This window comes from Neolamprologus multifasciatus, chromosome 18, assembly GCF_963576455.1.
Source record: "Neolamprologus multifasciatus chromosome 18, fNeoMul1.2, whole genome shotgun sequence".
NCBI lineage: Eukaryota > Metazoa > Chordata > Actinopteri > Cichliformes > Cichlidae > Neolamprologus > Neolamprologus multifasciatus.
The window spans coordinates 22286286-22311006 of record NC_140456.1 but is presented as its reverse complement, the minus strand read 5'-3'; the positions used below and the strand labels follow the sequence as shown (position 1 = coordinate 22311006).

Here is a 24721-nt window from a genome sequence, read left to right as displayed (position 1 = left end):
GTAAGAAGCATCAAACCCCAGTATGAATTCTCTTCAGTGATCTAACGAGTATACTTGGCAGCGGGAAAGAAATGTGGTCATAAAGTAAAGGGCCTACAAATACAACACACTATAAATACATACTGCAAATGAGGGACTGGGTGAATGAGTGGCTTTTTTCCGATTCCTTTTTTTACTTGGTGGTGCAGATGCGCAGCTGTAAGAGCTGGAAGTCCTGTACTGCAGCTTTTACACTGCTCTGCAAGCCAAGGAGCAGCTTCAGATGCCAAATGGAATGTGAAAAAGGGCGTAAAGCATTAAAACATGGGCTCGCATGGAGTGAATGCAAGGGCTGAGATACAGTATGGGGTTGAAGTATGGATGAAGTACTCACAGAGGAGGGCAGGCCAGGGGGCACCTTCCTGATCTTTTTTGCCTGCGATTCTGTGGAGGCAGACAGGAGGGGAAATCATATCAGCCAGCTTACACAAAAAGACCTTATTGCACAAGTAACTATACAATCAAAGATTCTTCCTGCCGAATTGATCCATCAATCTGCATTTGTTACTGCTCATTAATGTCTAATCTAAAGATAATGAAGGTGATGTTATTGGCCAATTTTCTTCCCTGGGAGCTCAGGATTTTCATTTTCTCTCACCAAGAAGAAGTGAGATTTTTCAGACACTTTTTAAAAACCTCAACAGGAGAAGTGATTGTACACACAACCTTAAAATAGATCAGAACAAGACAATAAATGTGACAGAAGATTCGGTTTCTAAGCGTTCAACACCCTGCCTGAAATAATGATTTGCACCCTTACCTATGGGGTCCTGTGAAGGTCTCCTGCGAGGGTTGCTCCCTGTATAGGAGGGATAAAACTGAGAGTTTGGCTTCGTGCCAGATGGAGAGAGGGCATCAGGACTGGGTATGGGCATCTCACTGGTCATGAAGCCCGGCTACAGAGTGCAAAATATGAGACGTAAATTAAAAAGAAAGAAAGAAAACTGACCAAGAGTCAATATTTGTGAAAAGAAGCTTCAGCGAATGGGGATGAAGCACCATTCAAATTTATTTACCTGCATTCCAAGTGACGAGTATGGTCCTCGTTCTGCCTTCCCTGTTGAGGGGAAATTACAATAAATCAGGTTAAGGTTCTAAAAATGTAGAGGGTATTTTTATGTTAAATTACAAACTGTCTATCCCCTTTTCTCTATTTGGGTACCTCCCTGTATGTGAGTATATATGAAGACTTGCGGTATTTATGGCCGCGGACAGCAAAAAGAAAAAAGACAAATTGGCCCATTATAAATGCTTCAGGGGCAATTGTGCTCACAAACACCCCCCTCCTTTGCCAGTTAACAGAGGGGAGCTATAGGCCAATGTAATCCCAAGGGACAGCCTTGTTTGTGCATGGGTGCCCTTTACACTCCACACCCCTCCCACACTGAACACACAAACTGCACACAAACAAACCCTTCCTCCACATCCTCCCCACTACCCTACTCACACTTCATCCATTAAAAACCTTTTGCCTTAAACTGATATGTTAGTGTCCAGCCTAAGAATAGCTGCTCTGTCCCCCAAACAACTCCTCGTTCTGATTCAGTCACACTACCCATTCATATAAACTTGTGTTTTTCAGTCAGTGTTCTTCCATAATTAAGTACGATTATTATCATCATCAACATTTGCCTCACACTTTCCCGACTCTCTTTGGTTTGTAAAATGGACAATGTGAAAGTTGTGGTGTCCACGCTTCAATGCCTTATTCAGTTTAGTTAACAAGTCCTTACCAACAATCCCTGATTCAAATATGGGAGCAGAAGCCATGGCCTCTTGTTCACTGTAAAGGCCTTCTTCTCCATAACCCTGAGGGAAAGAAAACAAAAGGTATTGGGAATAGAAACACAAATAAATAAAGACCAAAGCTACCATGTAAGAAAATAAACTCCTGCAGATAAAAGTAGAGTATTCTGCGAAAGTATTTCAAGCTCCCAGCTCATGGGCCTAAGAAAGACCCCTTGCTGGGCCTAAAGATTTGAGAATTTTTGTTTATTTTTTCAATCTCAGATAAAAGCTGATGCAGCTTATGAGTCTACTGCTACTCTCAAGCTTAACAACTTCACTGCTAGAAACCCTGAAAACAGTTCTACAGCACTGTAGAGTACTCCAGTACTGTTGTACTGACCTTTTATAAGGTGTGAAAAAAAGTCATAAAAAGCTTCAGAATTAATATGTAATATGTAATATGTCATGCTGGACTTTACAGATCAGTTCTGACATCGTTTAAATTAAATAAATTTAGGCTGTTCACATTATTGAGAACGGCAGGAACCTGGGCTGTAACATTAAGGGTTTATTTATTTATTTATTTTTCTTAATGCAATAAGTGAAAATGAGCCATACCCTTCCCTGGTTGAAAGATGGACTGTTTTGTTCCCCTGTTCCCCAGGGACTGGACCCATTCCGCTCATCTATACCTGCAAGACAAAGCACTGGGTTAACTATTAGCCACTAAATTCTTGTCACAGGTTTACAGTGTCACTTTGCAAAGAAATGTCTAACTTGGCGAACTTGCTTTGATACAAGTTTTTCAGGCAGCTCAAAGTAACCTCCGCCGAGGAGCTTCACTTCGCAGCTCACACAGAGACAGCATAGTGACAGTGCTGTCACATAGCGTGGATTTGAGCTGTAGGAAGTTTGAATAATTAACACCCAGTGTGAGGCTCCCAGAATCATCCTCGACATTCTTCATTCTCCTACTCCACTCTTTTACATTTTCCATGGCAACAGTCATTCACAGCTCATCTATTCTCACACACTTGGCCTACACCTTCGTCTTAACACAGACTTAAGGTCTCAATTTCGCACAGATTGCACAAGCCGGCCGGAGCACCTCAGCGTTCAAAGAGGTGAATGTGTTTGAAAGGGGTGATTTTAAAGATTGGTGAAGCAGAAATTCCTGCCTGTCCCCTTGCTCTCAATCTCCTCTCGTACCGCAACACGGCATCTCTGGGGGAGAAGCTGAAGCTTAATTGCGTGCTGATTTGCATAATTGTGCATATTAATGAAGCACCGGTCTATGAATATTCATATTTTTGTTTTGTTGTCTAATTAAAAAGTGGAGGGGGAGAGGGGGGCTAGAATCATGACAGGATCAGCAGTACAGCAGAGTGATGGGTCCACTTTGCCGAGAGCTGCTAGATTGCTGTGACAACTGTGATCTATACAAACAGCAGCAGCAGAATAGGAGATGAAGGAGAAAATGTCTTGTCCCCTCTCTATGGCTGGCTGTCACTCTTCATGTCAATCAAAGATGATAAAGAAAATGTGTAAAAAGAATTACTATTACTGTAAATCATCAGTGCCCACAATAGAGAGAAGAAAAGGCTTCAATTCAGTGTTTTCTATTTTACACTGTTGTGGATAACAACTGCATTTCTGAAAATATTTTTTAAAAATGAAATAAATACACTGCAACTATTTAAAGAATCAAATTTCCACTTCACGGTTTCAGCATATTAGAATGAAATGTGGCTTTACAGAGCAGTGGAGTATTTCAGCTGCTTTATTTGACCGATCGACATGAATACTGCACATTCAGAATCACACACCATACCACAACTATCTCGCTAATTAGCAGGACATTAATATGTGGAACCTTCTCTTCCACGACAGGAATAGAAATAGCAAGGTAGAAGAAAGAGAAACCTGATTTGTACTGGTCAATCTATAATCTTTTTTTTTTTTTATTAATGGTATTATTTACCAAGTGGTCTGTTTTTCCCACACTGCTGCATTGCTTTAACAAAAAACAAAAAAAACAAAACTACTTTAATGTGTTGTCCATGCTTTCCTACAAATATAGGCAAAAGAGTGATTGATTGTGACACAATTTAAATAAAATTCACTGGACCCACTGTGTATCTCAGAGGTTCAGCTTATTTTGTTAACCTAAAAACTGCTTGGCAGACAAAGAACAGCTGCGAACTGATTTTGAAAACAGATTTCCTGGACTGTGAATATACTTATTCAGCTATTTGTGCAAGTTGACATTTTACATTTGCTTTGTCAAATTGTATTTCATCAACTATATATAACTGTGTTTTAATTAAGCTACTTTTAATTTTTAGCTGCTGTAATGAGCTATCTCATAACCTTATGTTCTTTTTAATTTGTTTACACTTTCATCAGACTTTGATATCCAATTTAGCTCGATGTATATTTCATGTTTTTGTTATTGTTAAGGCTCTAATCAACCCCACCGCGTTGTGATGGGTGAGGTTAATTAGTGCTGTGCTTTTGAAAGTATTAATTTACACTGTCACTGTTGCCATGTTTGTCCATAAATGCTGCAACTAAACAGGAGGCAACGCTCATTTCACACTCTCTCTATGTAATGTACATACTAATATTTCTACACATCTCTGCAGCAAAAACAAAACCCCACAAACATTTAGGATCATGTGACCATATGTTCAACAAAATCCATGTGGAGAAACTGATTTAGACTGTGCTAGAAGACCTTCTAGCAAGAAAACTAAAACCTCTCATGAGGTCTGATTTTCAGAAACCTCTAGAAATCCTTTCATTTTAGAAGACTTGTGTAAGGTAGCTGTCCTTCTTCTAGGCACTTACTGGGATTAACACATGTTGTAATTGATGGTAAAAGCAAATTTAACAGTATCAGGTGATGATGTCAAGAGTCAAAAGTAAAAAAAAAATCAATGAAAAAAAATCAATGAATAAATTAAAACTTAAATAAATGCACCTTTTTTATTAAAAAAGAAAAGAAAAGAAGAAGAAATGCTAACTTTTCAAAACAGCTTGATTTTTGTTCCTGCCACGCTGCTGCTTCCCAATGGTTTTCTCCAACCTCAGCATATTATGCAAAACACACACCTGTCCTGATTTTTGCCACTATATAGTAAGTAAAAGGTTTGTGACCTGATATTTACAGGGCATTACATAATTTAATTATGTAAGTTAATATAACTTACTAAAAACCAGAATCAGTCCCCCAATGAAACATTTTAGAAAAGTTATTTAAAAAGTAATCAAATCTGTTGCACTGCTTTGATGAAGTAATTAAAATAATGACATTACTTATTATATTTTTATAACAGAACCTACCCTTTCTGAACTACTACCATTTCAAAAGAATCTTACTATCAATGCAATAAAAATGAATGAAATTAATCTGATTCAGAAAAACTGTGATGTCTGGTCATTTTCTCAAATGTATGTCATCTTGTTTTCATGCGGGATTCTTGTGTCTTTTCATACGGACAGATAAACCTGTGTACTTACTCTATATTTAAAGGAATTCAACAGTCATAACCCTGTTTAAATCTGTCAAAACCACAGAATGTGACCCTCTCTCTGACAAAAGCACATACTGGATGTATTTCTATTCTCCTCCTCACTACCTCCAACAGCACTTTCATGTTTCTGACAAATCATTTTTTTGTCATGTGTTACTCATCTACATCCTCCTTTTCGGAAATTATGCTCATCCAGCTCTATAGGAAAATTTAGAGTGCTTTAACAGATAAAAATGATCAAACTGCCAACACTGCAAGAAACCTCATCATACATAAACATCCACAGGATTTTGAGCAATTGTGTGGCTACGAATTAAAAAAAAAAAAGGACAAAATTATATAGCTCTCTACAGACCACATTTCCACTAACGCCATTTGAAGTGCTACAATCGTGAGAAAATAATGAGTAGCGCGCTATTCAGACAAATTACCACAACTGGAAAGAGAAAACGAAGAGAAGGGTGAGTAACATCAGACAAAGTCTCTGGAGAACCCCAATGCACTTCTCCTCCCAGCATGCAACGCCCCTTTAAGCATGGCTAGTCTATAATTACACAGGAAGAAAGACACTGGAAACAGACAGCCAGCCTGAGTCATAGGCTTCATGAGCAAAACCCAGGCACATACATTGACCAAACTTGCAGACATGTCTTCGTTTTTACAGGAACACTGCCCCAGGCACCTATAACTGAGTGCGCCATTTGTCTACACAACTTCTTCCTTCCCTCGGCAAAGTGAGTCACACAGACACAAAGCATGATGTCAGATAAATCTCAAGAGAGTGAACACTGTTAATGAAATACTGAACAATGTACAATAGCAAAGCTCTGACTGTTTTTAAGCTGTGAGTCACCGACAACTTCTCAAACACAACACAATCCACCCTATCCCACTACCATATAGTGCTTTGATAACATTAAAATGTCTTCTGAAACCAGGTGATGTTTTGGGTTTTTTTAAACAATTTTAAGAGCAATATGTGCCAGGGATTAAAATGTTAAAGATCAAATCTGCTTCCCACTCTGTGGCACCTGGAATAGCCTCCAAGTTGGATAAGTGGGTAAGAAAATGTACTGGCAGATGGAAGGATTTAACTTGTGACTTTCAGTATCTGAGAATCACGAACACGTTTGAAAAATGAAACATTTCATGCAAATTTTTTTACCTCCTTCTCGTCTGCATTTCTCTCCAAAGTTTAAAAATATATTTTAGGATTCTCAGTTTCCAGCAACCAAAAAAATGAAAGTGCACTGAGAAAAAAAACGAGTGAAAGGACTTTAACGGACATAAGACCATAGCAGAGACATTATCAGTGTTGAAGCATCTAAAAAGGGAGGCTCCCCACAGCCCCACATGTTAAACTTCCACATACCCCAAACCTAAATCAGACTGGGGGGAAAAAGGCATCTAACAAACTCCATAAAGAAAACAAACAGCAGCTGCTCCACACAAAAGAACAGTCTGAGTAAGCTGGGTTGCAAAAGAAATCATATTTAGTTATACTGTTTTAAGTTTTAAACAGCACTACTACTAATGATACTGCTTAATGGCTGAGTGTTTTAACAGTACCTTTTTTGTTTTGGAGTTTTATTTTCTTATCTCAACTGTACAAATCATGGATCTTATCACTGAATCTGCTTAAGCTCTAAGTGCTCTGAAAACGAAACCGTGACTATCAGAATGACAAGTGATGACATGATTATATCAGACCGAATTCAGAAACACCCAATCAGATGCCTGCTGTTAATCATTAAGCCATGAAACCAAACTCTACATACATGGGTCACTGAGAGATGAACTAAGAGCCAAGGCAGATGAAAACCATGCATTCCTCATCCCTGTATGTGATGCATTTAGACCATGTTTCCATAGACTGTTCATGTCCTCCACTGAACGTGGTACTTGCTGAACTTGTGTGTTTGGTTCCCAGTGCTGCCACTGCTCTTTGCGCAGAACAGCTTTCTTCTGAATTAGGAATAGCATACGCCATGATTTCTCCAGTACAGAGAAGAAAACTGACATTTGTCAGTATTAAGGTCTTAATTGTTTAGCACTGCTGCCTGTTTACTAGGTTTCTGTACCCATCCCTACTCCCCAAAAGTCAGAAAACAGTACAATTTAGTACTACATTAAAAAAAAAAGAAAACAATGTAGGAAACAAAGCTTTCATTCTAAAAATGAAATGCAAGGATCTTTTAACACACTGAGATACACAAACAACAACAAAGAATGTGTCTCATTTCCTGATTAGAGGAAACAATTAATCTGCGCAACAGTATTTTGGCCTGTTGCAGAAACATGGTCGGTTTAGTATAGGTCTCTGTGGCTAGGCTGATGGTGGCAGACCTCGTAACATCACTGACATGACACGATTTCAGGAAGTCATTTCATCGTACAAAGAAGAAGAAGAAGAAAAAATAAAACACACACACACACACACACACACGCTGCCAGTTTCTCCAGAAGTCACACTCTCAGACTGACAAGATTTGATCAAATTTTTAAGCTTTCAAAGGTGTACTTTTAAACTTTGGAACAATGTTTCCCTCTTTCTTCTAAATTTGATGCCACACTAAGCTAACTACGTAACATTTTCTAATTCAAAGAACAGTATAGATCATATGATTTAACAGCAGAAAGAACATAACACTGTGCCCCAGATATACATCAGTAACCCTTTGATAGCGTCTCACAAGTTCAACCAGTGTAAGCAAAGGATATTGAGTTAACCCTGTTTGTCATGCCAAGAATCAATATGATGAACTTGAAATCCTGTCTTTAAATTGGTAAAGTTTGTCACCTTGCTGTATCTGCTTTTAAGCCATAACTGATGTGCAACCTTGTTGATACGCTGGTTTTGCTAGGCTTTTAAGAGTGAAGCAAAGCAAAAGTAAAAACAAACTAATGTCAGGGGATAATGAAAATGAATCCTGTTATATCTCCTCTTTAGTTCTGGCCCACAAGTTAACAACTGCCTTAGCTCCATCTATGACACTGATTGTTTGCCGACTCATACTGAATGACAACTGCTGTTCCTTATCAATCAACTTGATGAAGTATAACCCAGGCAGGCCTACTGTAGGAAATACACATACAGATAAATGTTCAAAGGAATGTCATAGGCATCTCTGGGGCTCTTTTTTACACTGCAAGCAACACATGCGTCTTAATGTTGACTGCAAGTGTCCACCTGGTGAGGTTGCTGATTGGGACAGATAATAGATCTAGGTGAAAATGAGTTATGTGGAGAAGAAAAGTAGGGTGCAAGATTGCAGGACAAGGGAATACACTTTTTCACAGAGTAAGCACAGGAGATTAATTGGGCTGCTTCCACCACCCCCACCCTCTGCCTTTGTCCTTACATGATTGAATGGCAACAGCTGAGAAGGTGAGGATGAGGAAGTGTAAGGGAGATGATGCTTGTTCTGCATAATGTAAAATAAGATGACAATTGTTCCTGAAGTTCTCTCAAAAAGTCTGATCGAAAAAACAGTTTATAAGAAGCAAAGGTGAGAAGGAACTGTTTCCTATTCTATTTTAATTCAAAACACAAAGAGTGTGCGAAGGTCGGATACTGAAACTGGAAGAAGCCCCTCACTGGTTCAGATTACTGTCAGGAAGTTATTATACAGTGCATAATAACAAAAAAACAAACAAACCAATATTTCTCACTATCTTTAGCTGAGAGAAAAGATGAGAAGGGTATCGGTTGTTAAGTATTGGCATTTATATCGTTATGTCTTTAAAGGAAATTTGACCTGAAACATAGGGCTCAGAGATAAAACAAATGTCTAAAAGATTTCTTTCTTACCTGAACCTCCAAATTTAGGGCTGTTGAGAGTTGTTGGCCGGTTTTTGCCATTTGAAACTGGAAGCTCAAACATCTGAAAGAGAGGAACGACACTGACAGTGTAAGACTTTCCCTCCTCATTTGTGTTAAGGATAGTTAGGTAATAATTTATACTACCCTATCCTTTATCTTATCCTGTTTAACCAGCAGGTATGACAGGCATAAAGCAATCTCCACAATGCAGCTTTGCCTGACTAAACAGACAACAAGAGTCTCATATAAAACCTGCTCATGTACCCGCTGCAGTCCCTCAATTCCTGCTCAAACATGAATGCCATACATACTTCAATCTACTTGACAACTGTTCAAAATCTGTTATGAAAGTTAAAATCTGCCATCTGTGAGAATATGATGAATTGTATGAGATGCTCACTCAACAAGTTCAAGCAATCTCTGGAGAAATCTTACCGCGGTAAAATCCAGCAAGTCGCTGAGCTCCTTGTCTGTTTCCACTGCAGCCATTCTCTGCTGCTGCTCTTCACTTGGGCTTTTCAGTCTCAGCAAGCGACTACAAGCAAAGGTAAGGAGCGTGTAAGTTTATTTTGCCTCTTTGTTAGATGGTTAACTGTTCTGACAAGTGGTGCTTTCTGCAATATCTAATCCAAAAATGGAGGCGAAATGGTCCAATTATAGAAACGTTACTTATATGAATATAGTAACCAGACAAAAATATTTACTGCTTATTACACTCAGCTCAGATTTCCAGGAAATTTGATCATTTAGCTCGTTCACCTGTATAAATACGGTGTCATTTTCACCGTGCCATTCATCACTCCTAATGGTTAGGATGACATGTTATTCCCCAATTAAAAAGCTGAGACATACAGACACAAAATTTTTTTAGGATTTTAAATAAAATGTAATCTAAATCAGCAGAAATGATGTGTGTGTGTGTGTGTGTGTGTGTGTGTGCGTGTGTGTGTGTGTGTAAAAATGGCTGAGGCTGATCAAAACCTCTTTTTCTCTCTCTAAAAAAATAAAGTAACATTACAAAAATTCAGATATATGGATCTGCACTACAATGTCCATATGAAATAAATTTCTCACACTGTAGTAATGCAGGCATCGTAAAAACACCGAGGGAAGTCAATTAAACAGCATAGTGCAACGGTGGATATACATAAGCTGCAAATTCATCTGCTCTATATTTTTACCATTCAAATGCCACAAAGCAGGCGAGATACTGACCAAGTTATGAAAATCTCAACTTGGTAGGCCACATCTAACATGAGTGACCATGGTTGGCCACAGGCCACACTGCACTTGTTGTCAGTCAGGCACTAAACTCAAACTCCTCCCTCCCACCTCAAAACCCAACATGTTTTAAGTTTTGTTTTCACTAAAATTTACAAAGTGGTAACACACTATTTTGGAGTCCTAAACAGTACCAGCCTATATCAAAGCAAATGCAGTCTGAGTGGGGAAAACATCTTGAGAAGTATCATTTCTACACACTGTGGACAAAGTCACAAACAAAAAGAAGAAAGAAAAATAGAAGAAGAAGAAGAAGATTTTGCGTCAGAGATGTCGATTAAATTCAGAGTTGACTCAGAGATCATTAGCGGTAAGCAAAAGTAAAGTATGGCTACAACAAACACAAATAACCAGCCTTTAGCAATCTTTAAAAACGATTGGCGGCAATATGACTCTGACATAAAGACATTTTCACGTTTTAAAACTTGCCACTTTAAAATATTTTGTACCAACGTACCCATTTGTACCTAAAAGCAACCTGAAGATATTTTGTAAAATTAAACAAGCAGGTAATTAATTTATTAGTCCCAGCAACAGTAGAATTTTGGGTCCTTATTTGCCAACACTAATAACAGGTTATGTGAAAAGTACATACTGCAAACAGAACACTCATGTTATAATAAAACTCTTTCGTGAGGGGTTGCACAGTGTAATACTGAATAAACTTCAGGAATTTTCAAATGACGACCACTGGGAGGCTGTCCTTATGTCTATAATCTACTGGGAGTGTTACATGTCAGGGTTTTTCCTGGTTTAAAATGGGCCGTGGGGGGTGACTAGGCACATAATCACCAATGGTGTTCATCTAAAGTAAGAGTTGATACCACCTTACTTAACAGAAAGTGCATTTTTCTGTTGTTTTTCCTTCCCCTGGATTATAAAAAATAAACCTAATTTTTTTTAAGTTATTAAAATTAAAAATACATATCTATATTTTAATCACAGTACTGGTGATTTTCCTTCAGAGAGATGCCAAGACCTCCTTGGTGTGCCTGAAAATGTTTTTCGTTTTTTTTATTTAGCAATAAACCTGTATGTTTTGGTTATTTTCATAGTGCACTGAGTGAAGACAGCAACAGGATAAGTAAATACTAAAATTAGCAACAAAAAACAACAACAACAATAAGGCTAGGGTGGGATGTACACTTGCCGGCCTTTAATATAATTTGTAATATATTTTTCATTATGGTTGATCTTTAAAACAAAAAAAAAAAAAACAAAACAAAACAAAACAAAAAAACATTTCAATGCCACGACTGAAGATTGGCTTTTATTCTAAACACTATACACCAGAAAAGGGGAAAGCCAGTTAATTTTAGTTATGCATGGCAACTACAACTGCACTGCCCTACCCATTAAAATATCAGTAATTTGAATACCACTGTCATATCCATTACAGCAGATTTGCTTACCCTAGTACTTTGTCAACAATAGATATTAACAATAAAGCCAATAAAACCTACTTTACCCCGAAGTCAAGAGTAGATGCACACACTAAATCTAACAATGGTGAAAGGCCGGATAAATACTGACACAACAGCATTATGACTTACCAGTAGGGAGAAACTGTGGGTTCAGGAACAATGCGTTGACAGTATATAATCTAGCATTTTCTCTCAGTGAGCTGAGGTCAAAATGGGGGATAAGTGCTCAGCCCCTCCTAACAAATGGAAGTTGCATACGCTTGTCTTGAGCACCCCCACCTTTGGCCTGCCCATTTAGGTGTCAAGAAAAAAAAGTTTTACGGCAGAAATAGCAATGCAAGTGGTGAAACCTGGCTTCACAAGAGAGCCATCGGCGGCTCATCGCTCGGTTAAAAATCCTGCGGGCCGTTTAAAAGGACTTAAAAACCTGTTGCCTGCCCTGACGTCGAGCAGCAGAATGAGACACTGATGCACACAAAGACTCGCCCCCCCCCCCCCTTTCCTAAAGTTTCAGATGAATGGTAGAAACTTAAATAAAACAATAAGTAATGTAAAAACGCTATAAAATAATATCGGGGGGTTAACAATAAGTGGGGAAGAGAAACTAAAGCGTTTGGCGACCTTATCGCTGCTTCTTCGCTGTGGTTAACGGTTGAGAGGCTGAACGGGGGATGAATAATACCCAAGTAATACTTACTGGGGTGTTTTTACATACGTAGTTTTGTGGTTTATATAAGTGCCCCCGGATAAATTAATAAAACTTAAAATAAATGTATAAAATTCATTTCACTAAGCGGTGGAAATGTTTAGCATTTCCCACAAGTAGAGAAAAGCAGCCAACACCGCCTGTCTGCGTTAACGCTTCACGGCGAACGTTCGCGTCCGTAAACACCTCACACTACCAGTACAGACAACAAAATCCCGGAGGAGCTCACTCAGTCTGGTCATATGCTAATGTGCGTTAACGTTATAGCTCTTTGAAGTGAACAAAGAAGTCTTTTTCAGCCCACACAAGCCCCCGGCACTTACTAATAACAGTGCAAGTTCGCTCGGGCCGAAAAATCCAGGACCCCGCTTTTCCCGGCTGTGGCACTCGCAACACAACTTCAACGATGCGCTAAAAACTTGGTTATTACTCCGCTAACAACGTGAGAAACCGCTTCTGTTTGAAATGCATTTGCTTGTTATGAATGTATATTAGCACGCATTTACCTGAATTTAACAATGTGACATCCAACACGGAGAAATTAGCGGCTGGAGTACAAAAAGAGGAGGAAAAAAAACAAAGTTAGGGATAGGATCCTTTCCCCGTGGTCCGGACTGTGGCTTGATGAAGATGAGGAAAGAGAATATGAAGCGCTCCTCTGTCGCCTCGACTCGCTGTCGTTTTTGTCACGAAGCTGAACACACGTGTGTCCCACGAACCATAACTCTTGTGTTACTCGGTTTCTTCAGTGTTAAAGAAACTGTAACCATTTCATTTTCCAAGTAGACATTTTAACACCCTCCACATTGTCGGTTCCAATGGAATATCACTCCGCAGCGCAGCCTACGGGAGGACACTGACGCTATAACATCAGCAGTGTCCGATTTCACCTAAAAAGGAAAAAAAATCGAGCCAAGCACGCTTCAGTAGCGTTGTTGTGTACTGATGCAGCGTTGGTCGTACACACCGCAAAATGTCACCTTTTCGTAGCTGCGAACGAAACAGAAAAGGATCTGAGGACCAATTTGGAGGGGGTCTATGTGTACTGGCGGATGGGGACAGCGGAAAGCCTAACAGACTAGACGAGCAGAAGATGGAACGATAATATCGGAGGGAGGACCAATAGGATGCGACGAAATTTTGATTGGCATGTGGGCCGTCCAAATATGTTTCAATATCGACTTCGGGGGCTGTCTCATTTTGCCTATGGGCTTTCCTGCATTTTAATTTTGTTCTCAAATAGCGCCCGAGCTACGAAAAATGATCCCAAGTGTCAAACAGTTGAGGGTGTCCATCCTCACTAAAGGTAAACATCGGTGAGAATATAATAAAGTTTGTCTTAATTGGCCATGCTGTTTGAATTCGTGGCCTAAGACACTAAACTGCGGGGTGACCTTGCCATTAATTAATTGCAGTTATCACATATATGTGTGAAAACATTAAATATAAAATAGCATTGTCAACGTCAGTTTGGGTAAAGGTGTTATAGCGCAGGAAGTGAGAAAAAGCACGTGCATATGTACAGTAATGTGCACAAGCTATTGTGTATACAGACTACCTTATGATACCTATGAGAATATAAAAAATTTTTAAGGTATGATAGTTTTACTTAATTTTCAGTGATATATAAAAAACAAACTAACTAAAATGTTCCTGCATGTCGAGTTCAGAAGTTGCAGGGGAAAAGGAATGTCATGGCTACTTCCTTTTGTCAAACAGAAATTACAAGTTGATAGCATGGGCCAGTGTCTAACTCACTAAAATAGCCTGGCTGGTGTTTTTCATCAGTTGTACCTTGGTGGGTATGTAAACACAACTTGTTTTGCGACTTTCTAGAGAAAACCTCAACCGGTTTGAGGGGGAAATAAAAAAAAAAAACCCCAAGTAACATCTGTGCTGGCCTTTACGAGAAAACTCATCCATCCACTTTGTGGTCTCTCTCTCACACACACACACACACTCACACCATGCCCTGCACGCATGCAACTCAAGCACACACCTGTATGTGATTATCCATGGGACTGGTTATGTTGCTGTCTTTTAAATACACAGTCAAGGCAACATGAGGTTTTCAGTAGACCTAATATTTCTTTTCAGTGTTGCAAAACCCCCCCAAAAAATTACAACCAAATTGTTTACTTGCCCAAAGGAAATGACCATCCACGCTCAGAACTGCTTTGTTAAAGACACAGGCACTTAGATGGGTAAATGCAGAAAGGGCATAAACCCAGTTCTATCTTTTTTTGCAGCGTGAGCGCTCAGTCAGTGTGAGCACATCAACCTCATTGTGACAAAACCAGTTTCATGTCACAGATTCAGTGCAAAGCTCCTACAATACACCTGGGGAAAGTTGGTGCACGTATTCGCATGGAAGTGATCGTATCGCTGCTCTGTGCCAAACATCAAACGTTCTTTGGTCTGTTGCCTTTTTAGAAGTAGGACAAAGGGAATTGAGGAAATGCGATGTTAAAGTTGTACGGTATGGTGCAAGAAAGAAAGAAAGGGCTATATTTAGAGTGGAACTCCATTTTCCTAACCCCAAAGCGTATACCCTCCTCACCACCTACTCTTTCCTGGGCCCTTTCTTCTTCTAGTCACAGGCTCTAAGGCTTTGTAAATGGGTTACCCCCATGCAGCCACCCACGCATCAGGTACAGTATCAAAACCTGGGGCATCCTGTTATGACTTCTGGTTTCCTGTTTCCTGTAAAAAATACAGCCCCCCCCCCCCCCCCCCCTCCTAACACACACACAAACACAGTCTTTCATGCAGCAAACAGAGCAAAACTGATCAGCTGCTAACACACCATTTCAAATAGATTAGCTTGAGCTCTTGTACTTGTAATCCTGTTTCAAGAATTTGAAGTACTTAGTAAGACACACACACACAAAAAAAAACCAAAACCAAAAACCGAACATCACACTGCTGATTAGATTCACTGACAGAAGATTCATCCAGATTTTTAGTGGGATTTTTTTGTGTGACACAGCATCATAGCTGTAGCCGACTGAAATATATAAAGTGGTAGCATTTTGATGAAGAATTACACCTTTTGAGCAGCTGTCTTACACTATCTTCTAATTTGTTTTTATTTCACGTATACGTCCTCTCATTTCACATGCCACAGAGAGGAAGACGTACAAGTGTCAGGGGACCACTGAAACAGCAATAACAGCAGTGTGTGTGTGTGTGTGCTCGTATGTGAACTGCAGGTCCCCATTTGCCAAAATAACACTGTTTGTGACACACACCATGCTGGCAGTGCACATCCCCCACCAAGATACCTGAGCATCTCTCAACAGGGGTCAGCCCCATCACTCTTAATGAGCAGAAATCATTCTACCTTCCTGTGGTGGCTCAAGCCTGCCATGCTGACTGCTCACCGACGGCGTGAATGGTTAATTGTCGTTGGCACACGCTCCCCTCCCCATTTTTCTGAGATGTTTGCTCGTGCTGAAACTGATTTTTAGCGCCAGCGTTTCTAGTGAGAGGTATCTTTCATGTTTTCAACTGCGACGGCCTTTTTAGTATCTGACGCAAGCTAAAAAAAAAAAACTGCAATGTTTGGTAAAAGCCTTCATGCTGCACTCGTTTCCTTATTTTTGTAAGAAAGAGAGAGGAACACAATGTCATCCTGTTCTTTTTCCTAATTTTTAGCTCATCATCCCCTCCCCCTTTCTTGCAGATTGGAATTCATTAGCAATCAAAGAGCCACTGACAAACGCCCAATCTTAATTACCCTCTCATTTGCATATTTGCATATTAATGACTGCAGACTTTGCTGTTTTTATGCTGCATTAGTCCCCCTCCCGTCAACACTTAGCCACCCTGCATACTGCAACACTGTATCGTTCTCACACCTCAGTGTCTTACATTTTAATCCTGCAAGGTGACACCCATTTAAGAGAAGGCGCTTAATCAACACTAGATAGTTTTTCATTGTCTGTGCAAAATAAGAGGGAAGGAAGGGGGGATTTTTTTTCTTCACCTGGTAGTGGTTCAGGTCAATATCAAGCTTAAGCTTTATTCAATTATGCAAACGTTAACTTGGTAGCAGAAGTGCCCTCACAATGCATCTCTCAGCCCAGATATATTTAGATATGAAGACTACTATATCTTATACTTTATTTTTTAGTATTTGTTCAGAAGGTCCTCAGTACTATGCACCCAATATGCTTCCCCCTTCTGGTAAAACAAGTGTAAGACAGATGTGATATTTCAGTAAATGAAGCCATCATGCTTGGAAGTCACAGTGCATACCATTTATTTATCTCCAAAGCATTGTGATTTATCAAGTTTCTGAAGAATTTACCCCAAACTATGTTTTTAAACTGGTGGTGACAGGACACAAAGTCAAAATGCCCTAACGCAGGATGCACATGGCCAATCCACATCCTGTTGTTTACATTAGAGGGTATACAAAAAATGATAATTTGTTTAAGCTGACAATGCCCATTGAGCCATGATGGAGTTCATTCAAGGGATAAAAGCAGCCGTCTTAAAAGCAGAATCTGCCCAGGGCTGAATTTCTAGGATTTGCAAAGGAAGTCTTTTACTAAACATACGAAACCTGCAGAAGGAAAATGCAGAGATGTTTAACTTTAAAAACAAAACAAAACATAACCCTATAACAGAGAGGCAACAGAGAACAGACTATTTTTAACGTTTGTAAAAACACTTTATTATTTTTGGCTTTGACATGAGGGTCATGCTGTAAAGCATGAAACATTGTGCTTCACCTCAAGACATCTCAAAATTTGTAGAAATCTGCCATGTTAAGAAAAGCAAGAAACTTCAGAAACATCTCAGATGCACGCAACCTGTTCAGTAAAATAAGCTAATCCTTACATTTCTCAGTGTATTTGCATAACAGACATATAAAGAAACTCATAAGTATATTTTTCTGTAGACACACAAAGCCTAGCCATGATTGTAATAACTGGGATTGACATACTTGTACTGTAATGCTGTTTCAAACATGCACTGCAGCCCTTAATTGGACATTACCCAGCGGAGCCGCATGTAAGGGGGACTATACAGAGTAACTGGGTGAGTATCCACACTGGATTCTTTCAACATTTTTTCCAGTGCATGTGTGAAAACAGCGTAAGCCTCAGAGCACTTCAGAAAATTTCAGACAAGAAAGCTGGAAAACTGCATTGGATTTAGGGGGCTGGGAATGAAATTACAAATATTGGTTATTTCTTTTGTTCTGTTTTATGAACCTTTCCAAGTAAGTCTTTTACAATTCTATACAGTATGTGTACGATCTGTTGTATGTCAGAAAGCTACTGGGGGGAAAAAAATAAATAAAAAAATAATAATAGTGCAGCAGTGGCCCAGATATGTGGCTTAATGAGTCAAAATCCTGAACGGAATAAATCTCTAATACTCTATGCTGTCAACACTTCCAACAATCATTTGTGTGCGTTGTTTAAGTATCTATCCTGGGATGTGAATTATGTGATAAAATATCATAGAGCTGATTTGAAGTTGAAGCTTTAACGGATCCACCTGAGGGAGGATGTGTCACACAAGGTGTATACAGTATATCTGAATGTACAGTTTTAGGCAGCAGTGTCTTCATGTTTTTACATAATGTCTGAGTGAATATACATAGCTCAATCTGCAGTGCGTGTGGGAGTGCTGGGTTGGTTCAGTCCCATTGTTTTACAAAGCCACCCAGCGAAATCCACCTCCTCTGCTTCAGACCGCTTGATAAACGTGTGGTTCTGAAAAAGCACAAATATTAACAACACACTAACTCAGCTGACTAAATATATAGTTGCTATCAAGTTAAACAGCACTGCCGGTTTAGTTGAGAAGTTTTTTACTATAAAAATGACAGTGATTTAGGCCCGTCACATATTTCACTTTGTGATAATCTGTTTAAAAAAATAAAAATAGGGAACTTAAAGTCAAACTGACACTTACCATTAACATTTTTAAGTCAGCCCTGTCTGCTGGATTTTTGATGAGACTGGACACAAAGAAGATCAAGATCATCCATCAAGTTAGTAAACATGTAATCCAATGTTATGTCACTATTACTTGTCATGCTACATGACGCTTAACATGTGTAAGTGAGGAAAGGTGAGCAATATGTTGAGTTTTAAAATGTCCTACCACTTGGTCACAAAATCCTGAAAATCAGGGGTGAATACTCCATGGGGTAGTTTAGGCGGTGGCTGAAAGTTAAAAGAAAATGTTGGAGTATAAACAGCAGAAAGCGACTCCTTTGTGATTTTACGTGGTTGACAATAAATGCTGCTTTGGATAACTTCTTGTAATCTTACCTCATTGACAATGTAGTCTAGTAGTTCAAAGATAGCCATTACCGGACCGTGGCCTGGGGAAGTCAGTTTAACAAAACAAGTGAGAACTCAATCAGAAAAAAACCTTCAATTAAAAACATGGCAAACATTCCTTTGGGGCATCGAGCAATCACGGAGCAGACAGGTTCATAAATCAGAGTGTCTAATTCACTGATATCAGCAAGTTACGTGATTTCTCATATGGAAACTTGGAGCAGTCTGCATGCAAGGTTTGCCTACTGCACTTTCAGCCAGCCACCTGAAACACACACAGATGATTGTGTAGCTTACCACTAACAGGTCTACCCGGAGGTCTGGGTCTAGGGGATGTGCTGTGGGTCTGTCCCTGTGTATCATCCAAGATTGGTCGTCCAAATATGGCCTCCAGCTCCTTAGCATCTGGAGGGGGGATGGGAAAGCGTCCAACTGACAGCTCTACAAGGGACAAGCCCATACTCCACACATCAGACTGCACAGAGTAATGAGTCCCCTGCAATCTCTCAGGCTAGACATCAAACATAAACAACACACAAAACAATCATCAGTTCTTTATTATAGTAATATGGAACTGTTGAATACTGTTCAAACAGCTGAAGCATTAATCTCAAGTTAAATATGTATCAGTGGATAAATCTCTTCATCAAAATTAGCAGAAAAGAATCCTGTTATTTAAGTTACTGACCTAAAATGAGTTAAAAAGATTCTCACATTACATGAACATTGATGCGAAACAAACTTGTACACAGGTTTCATAAACAGACCCAAACATACCGACATGTAGGATCTTGTCCCAACAAAGGAATTGGCCATTGAGTCTATGAGCTGCCCGCTCACACCAAAGTCACACAGCTTGATCTCCCCGCGTGAGTTTACCAGGATGTTTGAGGGTTTCACATCTGAGAATAAAAAGGACATTTTATTACTTATAAAATTATATTAAAATGTTATCCGACTGAATCTCTATACTATGGATGTCAAACAGCCTGAGGCCCAGAATCAGCCCACCAAAGGATCCACTAAGATCCTCTGGATTAGAGCAGGGCGATATGACTAAAAATATTTATCATGATATACATTTGAAAATTTGCGATAACGATATAACTCACGATATATTTGACACTAGACAAACTACTTTACAACTCCACAACTTTATTAGTGCATAAAAAGCCCATCAATGTATTTTCACTTAAACAAGCAGCTGCTTTTTTTATGTGCATTAAAGTTATATAAAAATTTAACAGTGCAAATGCAAATTCCTCACTGACAGTTTAACCAAAAGGCATTTCCAGTGGGAATTGGCGGACATATCCTCAGCATAACCATGTATAATATCCACAAAACTTAAAAAGAGGTTATACACAAACAATACGGTAATATTATGTTGAAGCACAGTACGTATCACTCCGCGAGGTTCCTGCCTACGATAGCCGTAATGCTCCGACAATCCGTCAAGCATTGCGGCTTTGTGGCTTAACAAAGTCGTACTAAAACATTTGACAGATTTTCGAGCGCCGTGTACCACATAAAATCATTTCGTGGTCAGTAAACACAACCAGAATTCATACGTAAGGCACACGGGATTATAAGGGGCACTGTTGATTTTCAGAAAAATCAAAGGATTGATTTTAAGTGTGCCGTATTTTCAAAAAACACGGTAATAACGACGGCCCGCTCGCATGCGCTACCAAAAATAGTGCTTTGTTGTGTATCTGACGGACGAAAGCTAAACCAGTTCCACCACTGAAGTTGCAGCATTTTTATAAACCAATTCTGGTTCATCCGTTTCATTCAATAATTGTCTTTCACCCTTCTCATTCTCTGTCGCCGCCATGTGCGTATGAAAACAAAGGCACTGCGCATGTGCGTTTTACCCATATTCTATCGCGATATTTCATTTTCTTATCGTTGCCCAACATTATACCGGTATTACCGTGAATGGTATGATATGGCCCAGCCCTTCTCTGGATGGGTTTGCAAAGTGTCGAAGTTGTAGTAAAATCATAAATATCCTGATTTTTTTCAACAAGCCACACTGCTTTTCTGGGAAAAGTGATGAAAGTTTTAATACCCAAACGAATCTGTATGGAAAATATTACTAGCCCAACAACTTGTTTCAGTCAAAAAGAGTAAAACACTATAGTTTAGTTCCAAAAAATGTATATAGCAAGTTTAATTCAGTTTAATAATGAACGGGGTCTAGAAGGAGTTGGGAACAAACATACACGCACACAACGATCGTTATAGTAATATGTTATTATGCAGTTCTTTTACTGATCTGGCCCACTTGAGATCAAACTAGGCTGTAAATAGAAACTGCTCCACATCATACTTGCAGATGAAACTCATTCAAGATACAATCGTAAACGTAATGAAAATGCTGATACCTCTATGCATGATTTGATGTTTTTCTCTTAGGTAGGCAAGGCCTCTCAAAACCTGTTTCAAAACGGAGAAAAATTAAGGAAGTCAATGACACTAAACAGGCTTGATGCTACAGAAAACAATATGACAGAACTCATCCTGAACTAAGAGTGACAAGTGTTTAGATGCACTTGTGCAAAGCAAGTATGGTTATTTTGATCCTAATCTCAATACAAATCATAACATAACTATGACAGAACGTGATTGTTTGGTTGTTTTTAAACGCCTCAATTAATTAAATTAAAACACTACATTGTTTCATTAATGTCTACCACTTACTACCACATTAGAACATGACAGCAAAAAATAATATTTTTTTACTTACAGCAATGCTGACTTTGCCCAGAATCTCTTCAGGAATCCGCTTTGCTTCTTTCATCACCTGGTCCAGAGAGCCACCATCCTACACCAGAGAGATTACAGCAACTTGTGATACGAGTGCTAAAATAACAGAAGGCAGCCTGAAGACTGAGTATTCAGAAAGTAAATGAAAATGCCAACAGATTGATTCTTAAAAACAGTTACGCAAAAGTAATAACAGACCTGCGTCTGTAAGGAGCTGATGATGAAAATGAGGTGGAATTCAACTGAAGATTGAATTGAGATGTACATTGAGAGTGGCAAGAATTGGCAGGATTAGGAACAAGTATATCAGATGGAGAGTGTATATCTTGGGACAAGGAAGAAGGCACTGTCAGGTGCAAAGAAGAACTCAAGGCGACTAATGTAGCCAGTGACTGGCTAGATTATTCTAACCTTTTTGTGTATACTGTAAAGAATTAACACAGTTTGTGTACCTCATTAACCCACTTCCAACAAATTACTGCTGCATATGCATACACGCATGTACACATGTACACACACACACCAGATTAACTCAATTTCAAAGATATTGGGCAAAATGGATAGGGATTTTAGACAACATCATTTGATTGTTTGGATAAAAAACACTTTTTAATCCAGTTGTCCTCTCTATAAGTCTTCAGCAACAGATAAGAGAAAAGATGATATCTTTGTTGGGATCAAAACACTACTGGAATACAATTTTTTAACTCTTACCATGTGTTCCATGCAGATGCTGATTTCTCCATCGCTGTAAAAAGCTCCATAGAAACCCACAATGTAGGGAGAATTACACTCGTGTAGTACCTGAAGCTCTCTGATGATCTGGTTTCTTATTGCAGGTTTTATTTCTAAATGTATGAGCTAAACACAGAAGAAAGGTGTTATATTAAATGGGTATCAAAGGGTGAACACTAAGACCAGAAAGATCAACTCAAGCATTTTATCGCCAGATTAAGTATAAAAGACCCAGCAGCTTTTTGTTTTATAATTGCAAAAGCTCACTTTTCTGGCCATGATTATGCCTGAAGGTTTGTGGCACTCCTTGTTGACCACTCCTCCATTGCCTGCACCCAGCTCGCAGATACGATGGAAGTCATCATCTTTCAGCTCGCCAACCTTGGCCTTCTGGGTAAGGAAAGCTTCTAATCTTTTCTTTTGTTGTTCATCCAGGTCCAGCTCCGCCAGTATTTTCTTCAGCGCTTCTAAATTGGCCCTGATATAATTAAGACATAGTTTAGAATAACATATTTTCAAACAACTGCAAAATTTTAACTCAGCAGGTCAACTTACTCAGATGTAATCTCTGTATTCGTGGAGGTGGATAATCCATCACTAGCAGGAGCAATGTTTAAGGGCACTGGTCTCTTTTTAGGAGCCATGTTTACTTGAGGGTAAAATATGAACTTGGACTGAGTGACACTTTCCTCTACAGATACAGATGATAAGATCCTGTAATCTATATGATTTAGAAATTGCTGACAAGGGGCCTGTGATTAGCACGTGCAACTTTGGGAGGTTAGATAATAGGCAAACACTGTCTTGTAGACTAGATGTTATCTGTAATAACTTGACGTTTTCTGTTTAGCTGTTACCAGGTAGGACAGTTAACCTGGCTAAACTTACTTAAATTGTGTCTTCAAATCAACGCCGGCTTAACCTGTGACTCAGCTTAAATCTAATTTACTACAAGAAGAGCGACACATCAAATTATGAATACAAATACGGTAATATAACACCAGTCAGCTAGCTAGGTTAGTGTTAGATGAGTAGACGTAGCACGACAACTAGCATAATGGTCACCGCACTTGCACCAAAATGTAAATGTCCAATTAATCGAGGATTAACTAGCTACAACGTAAAGGCAAAAAAAAAGATTTTCAAAGCTAAAGCCATAACTATCAGCACCTACACGTTAGCTAGCTATCTAACTTCATCTGCTAGCTGTTGCGTGACAGCCGCACATTTCACGCGAGTCGAAAGCAAGCGGATGTTTGTTCACTTTTCTTCCGGTGACTTCCCCCTTTGTTTAAGTTAGAAACATTAGCTTAACTGGCTGTTTTATCCCAATATCTTCTTTCAGCGGGGTAGGTGTGTTATTGCTGAAGACACCGGGGTCTAGCGTCCTCAGCAGGGATGATCACGGGGGCGCGGTGCAGTCAAGACTGAGCCTTAAGTAGTCCAGAGTAGCAATCTCGCGATATTTTAGACAGCTGCGCGAGCAGCAGTATGAACGCTGACATGTAGATACTTCCAACCAACGCTTCCAAGTTCCAACAGATACCAAAGCATACGTAGACAGATGGTCGAATGAATTGAAACTCTTTAGTAAAAAAGGAAAAATAAAAATAATTAAACAAAACCCGTAAATTAGTCTCGTTATTTGATCATTTAAATTTAATTAGATTTTTAAAAAACGCATTTTATTTTATCGCTCTACTTGTGTATTTACATTACTTTTTTTTTTTTTTTTTTTTAAAGTGCAACCTTTTGTACAAATGACTTTAGCGAATACATGCTGTGAGGGCCTTTTGTTTTGTAAAATGGGAAATAACAAAGTTGTAAAAAATATTGTAAAATAATAAAAAACAAAAGATTTAAAGTTCTTTCTATTTGTTAACCTGCCTTCAAATACATATGGATCTATCTTTGAAGGCACTAATAACACTTATTTCTTTAGAACGTTATCCGGAATGCAGGCTTTTCAAATATTTATTTATATAAATAAATAATCGCGAAGCTGATGGTACTGCTTGAAAGTCTTCTATAGCCTTGCCAAGCTGCCTGTTTTGATTGGCTAACAATTCATCCATGGATCACCTGAAGCACAAAACGGAGGCCTGAGACTTTCTATTGTGACTGCGCTTCTTTCTCGGATTATCAATGTACATTACCGTGCGAAGGTCTCAAGCCAGCCTTCATTTCTTTATTTCATCCTTCCACACTGCCAGCCTTTCTTGTATTTATTTATTTATTTATTTATTTTCAAGTTATCATGGGCAATAATTCTCCAGACTTTCGAAAGACCCTCTTTTTTTCTTTGGACATTGGTTGATTTTTACTCAGGTTTGGCCAAGTCGTTGTACCTGACCATTTTCAGAAGACTA

The 24721-nt window shown here is 39.0% G+C and overlaps 2 protein-coding genes across 7 annotated transcripts in view; both read right to left on the bottom strand.

The window, feature by feature from the left end:
- Window positions 1–13608, bottom strand: part of tcf3a (transcription factor 3a) — a 28838-nt gene extending 15230 nt beyond the window's left edge. Inside the window, exons 1-8 of one of the 6 annotated variants that reach the window (XM_085139658.1) lie at window positions 13044–13608; window positions 9562–9661; window positions 9115–9187; window positions 2386–2459; window positions 1773–1848; window positions 1056–1096; window positions 800–935; window positions 374–423 (exon numbers count right to left, since the gene is read on the bottom strand). In XM_085139658.1, the coding sequence (XP_084995784.1) occupies window positions 374–423; window positions 800–935; window positions 1056–1096; window positions 1773–1848; window positions 2386–2459; window positions 9115–9187; window positions 9562–9615 (504 nt within the window). In that variant the 5' untranslated portion in view covers window positions 9616–9661; window positions 13044–13608. The other 5 variants (XM_085139653.1, XM_085139657.1, XM_085139655.1 and 2 more) reach the window with 5 other exon arrangements.
- Window positions 13609–17193: 3585 nt separating this feature from the next.
- Window positions 17194–23796, bottom strand: map2k2b (mitogen-activated protein kinase kinase 2b). The gene is made up of 11 exons (XM_085139659.1): window positions 22908–23796; window positions 22620–22830; window positions 22332–22478; window positions 21598–21675; window positions 21236–21287; window positions 19623–19747; window positions 19143–19356; window positions 18834–18886; window positions 18664–18725; window positions 18472–18517; window positions 17194–18269 (listed from the first exon to the last, which is right to left on the bottom strand). Exons 1-11 carry the CDS (start codon window positions 22994–22996, stop codon window positions 18159–18161), a joined length of 1188 nt encoding a protein of 395 aa, XP_084995785.1. The 5' UTR covers window positions 22997–23796; the 3' UTR covers window positions 17194–18158.
- Between the last annotated feature and the right edge of the window lie 925 nt (window positions 23797–24721).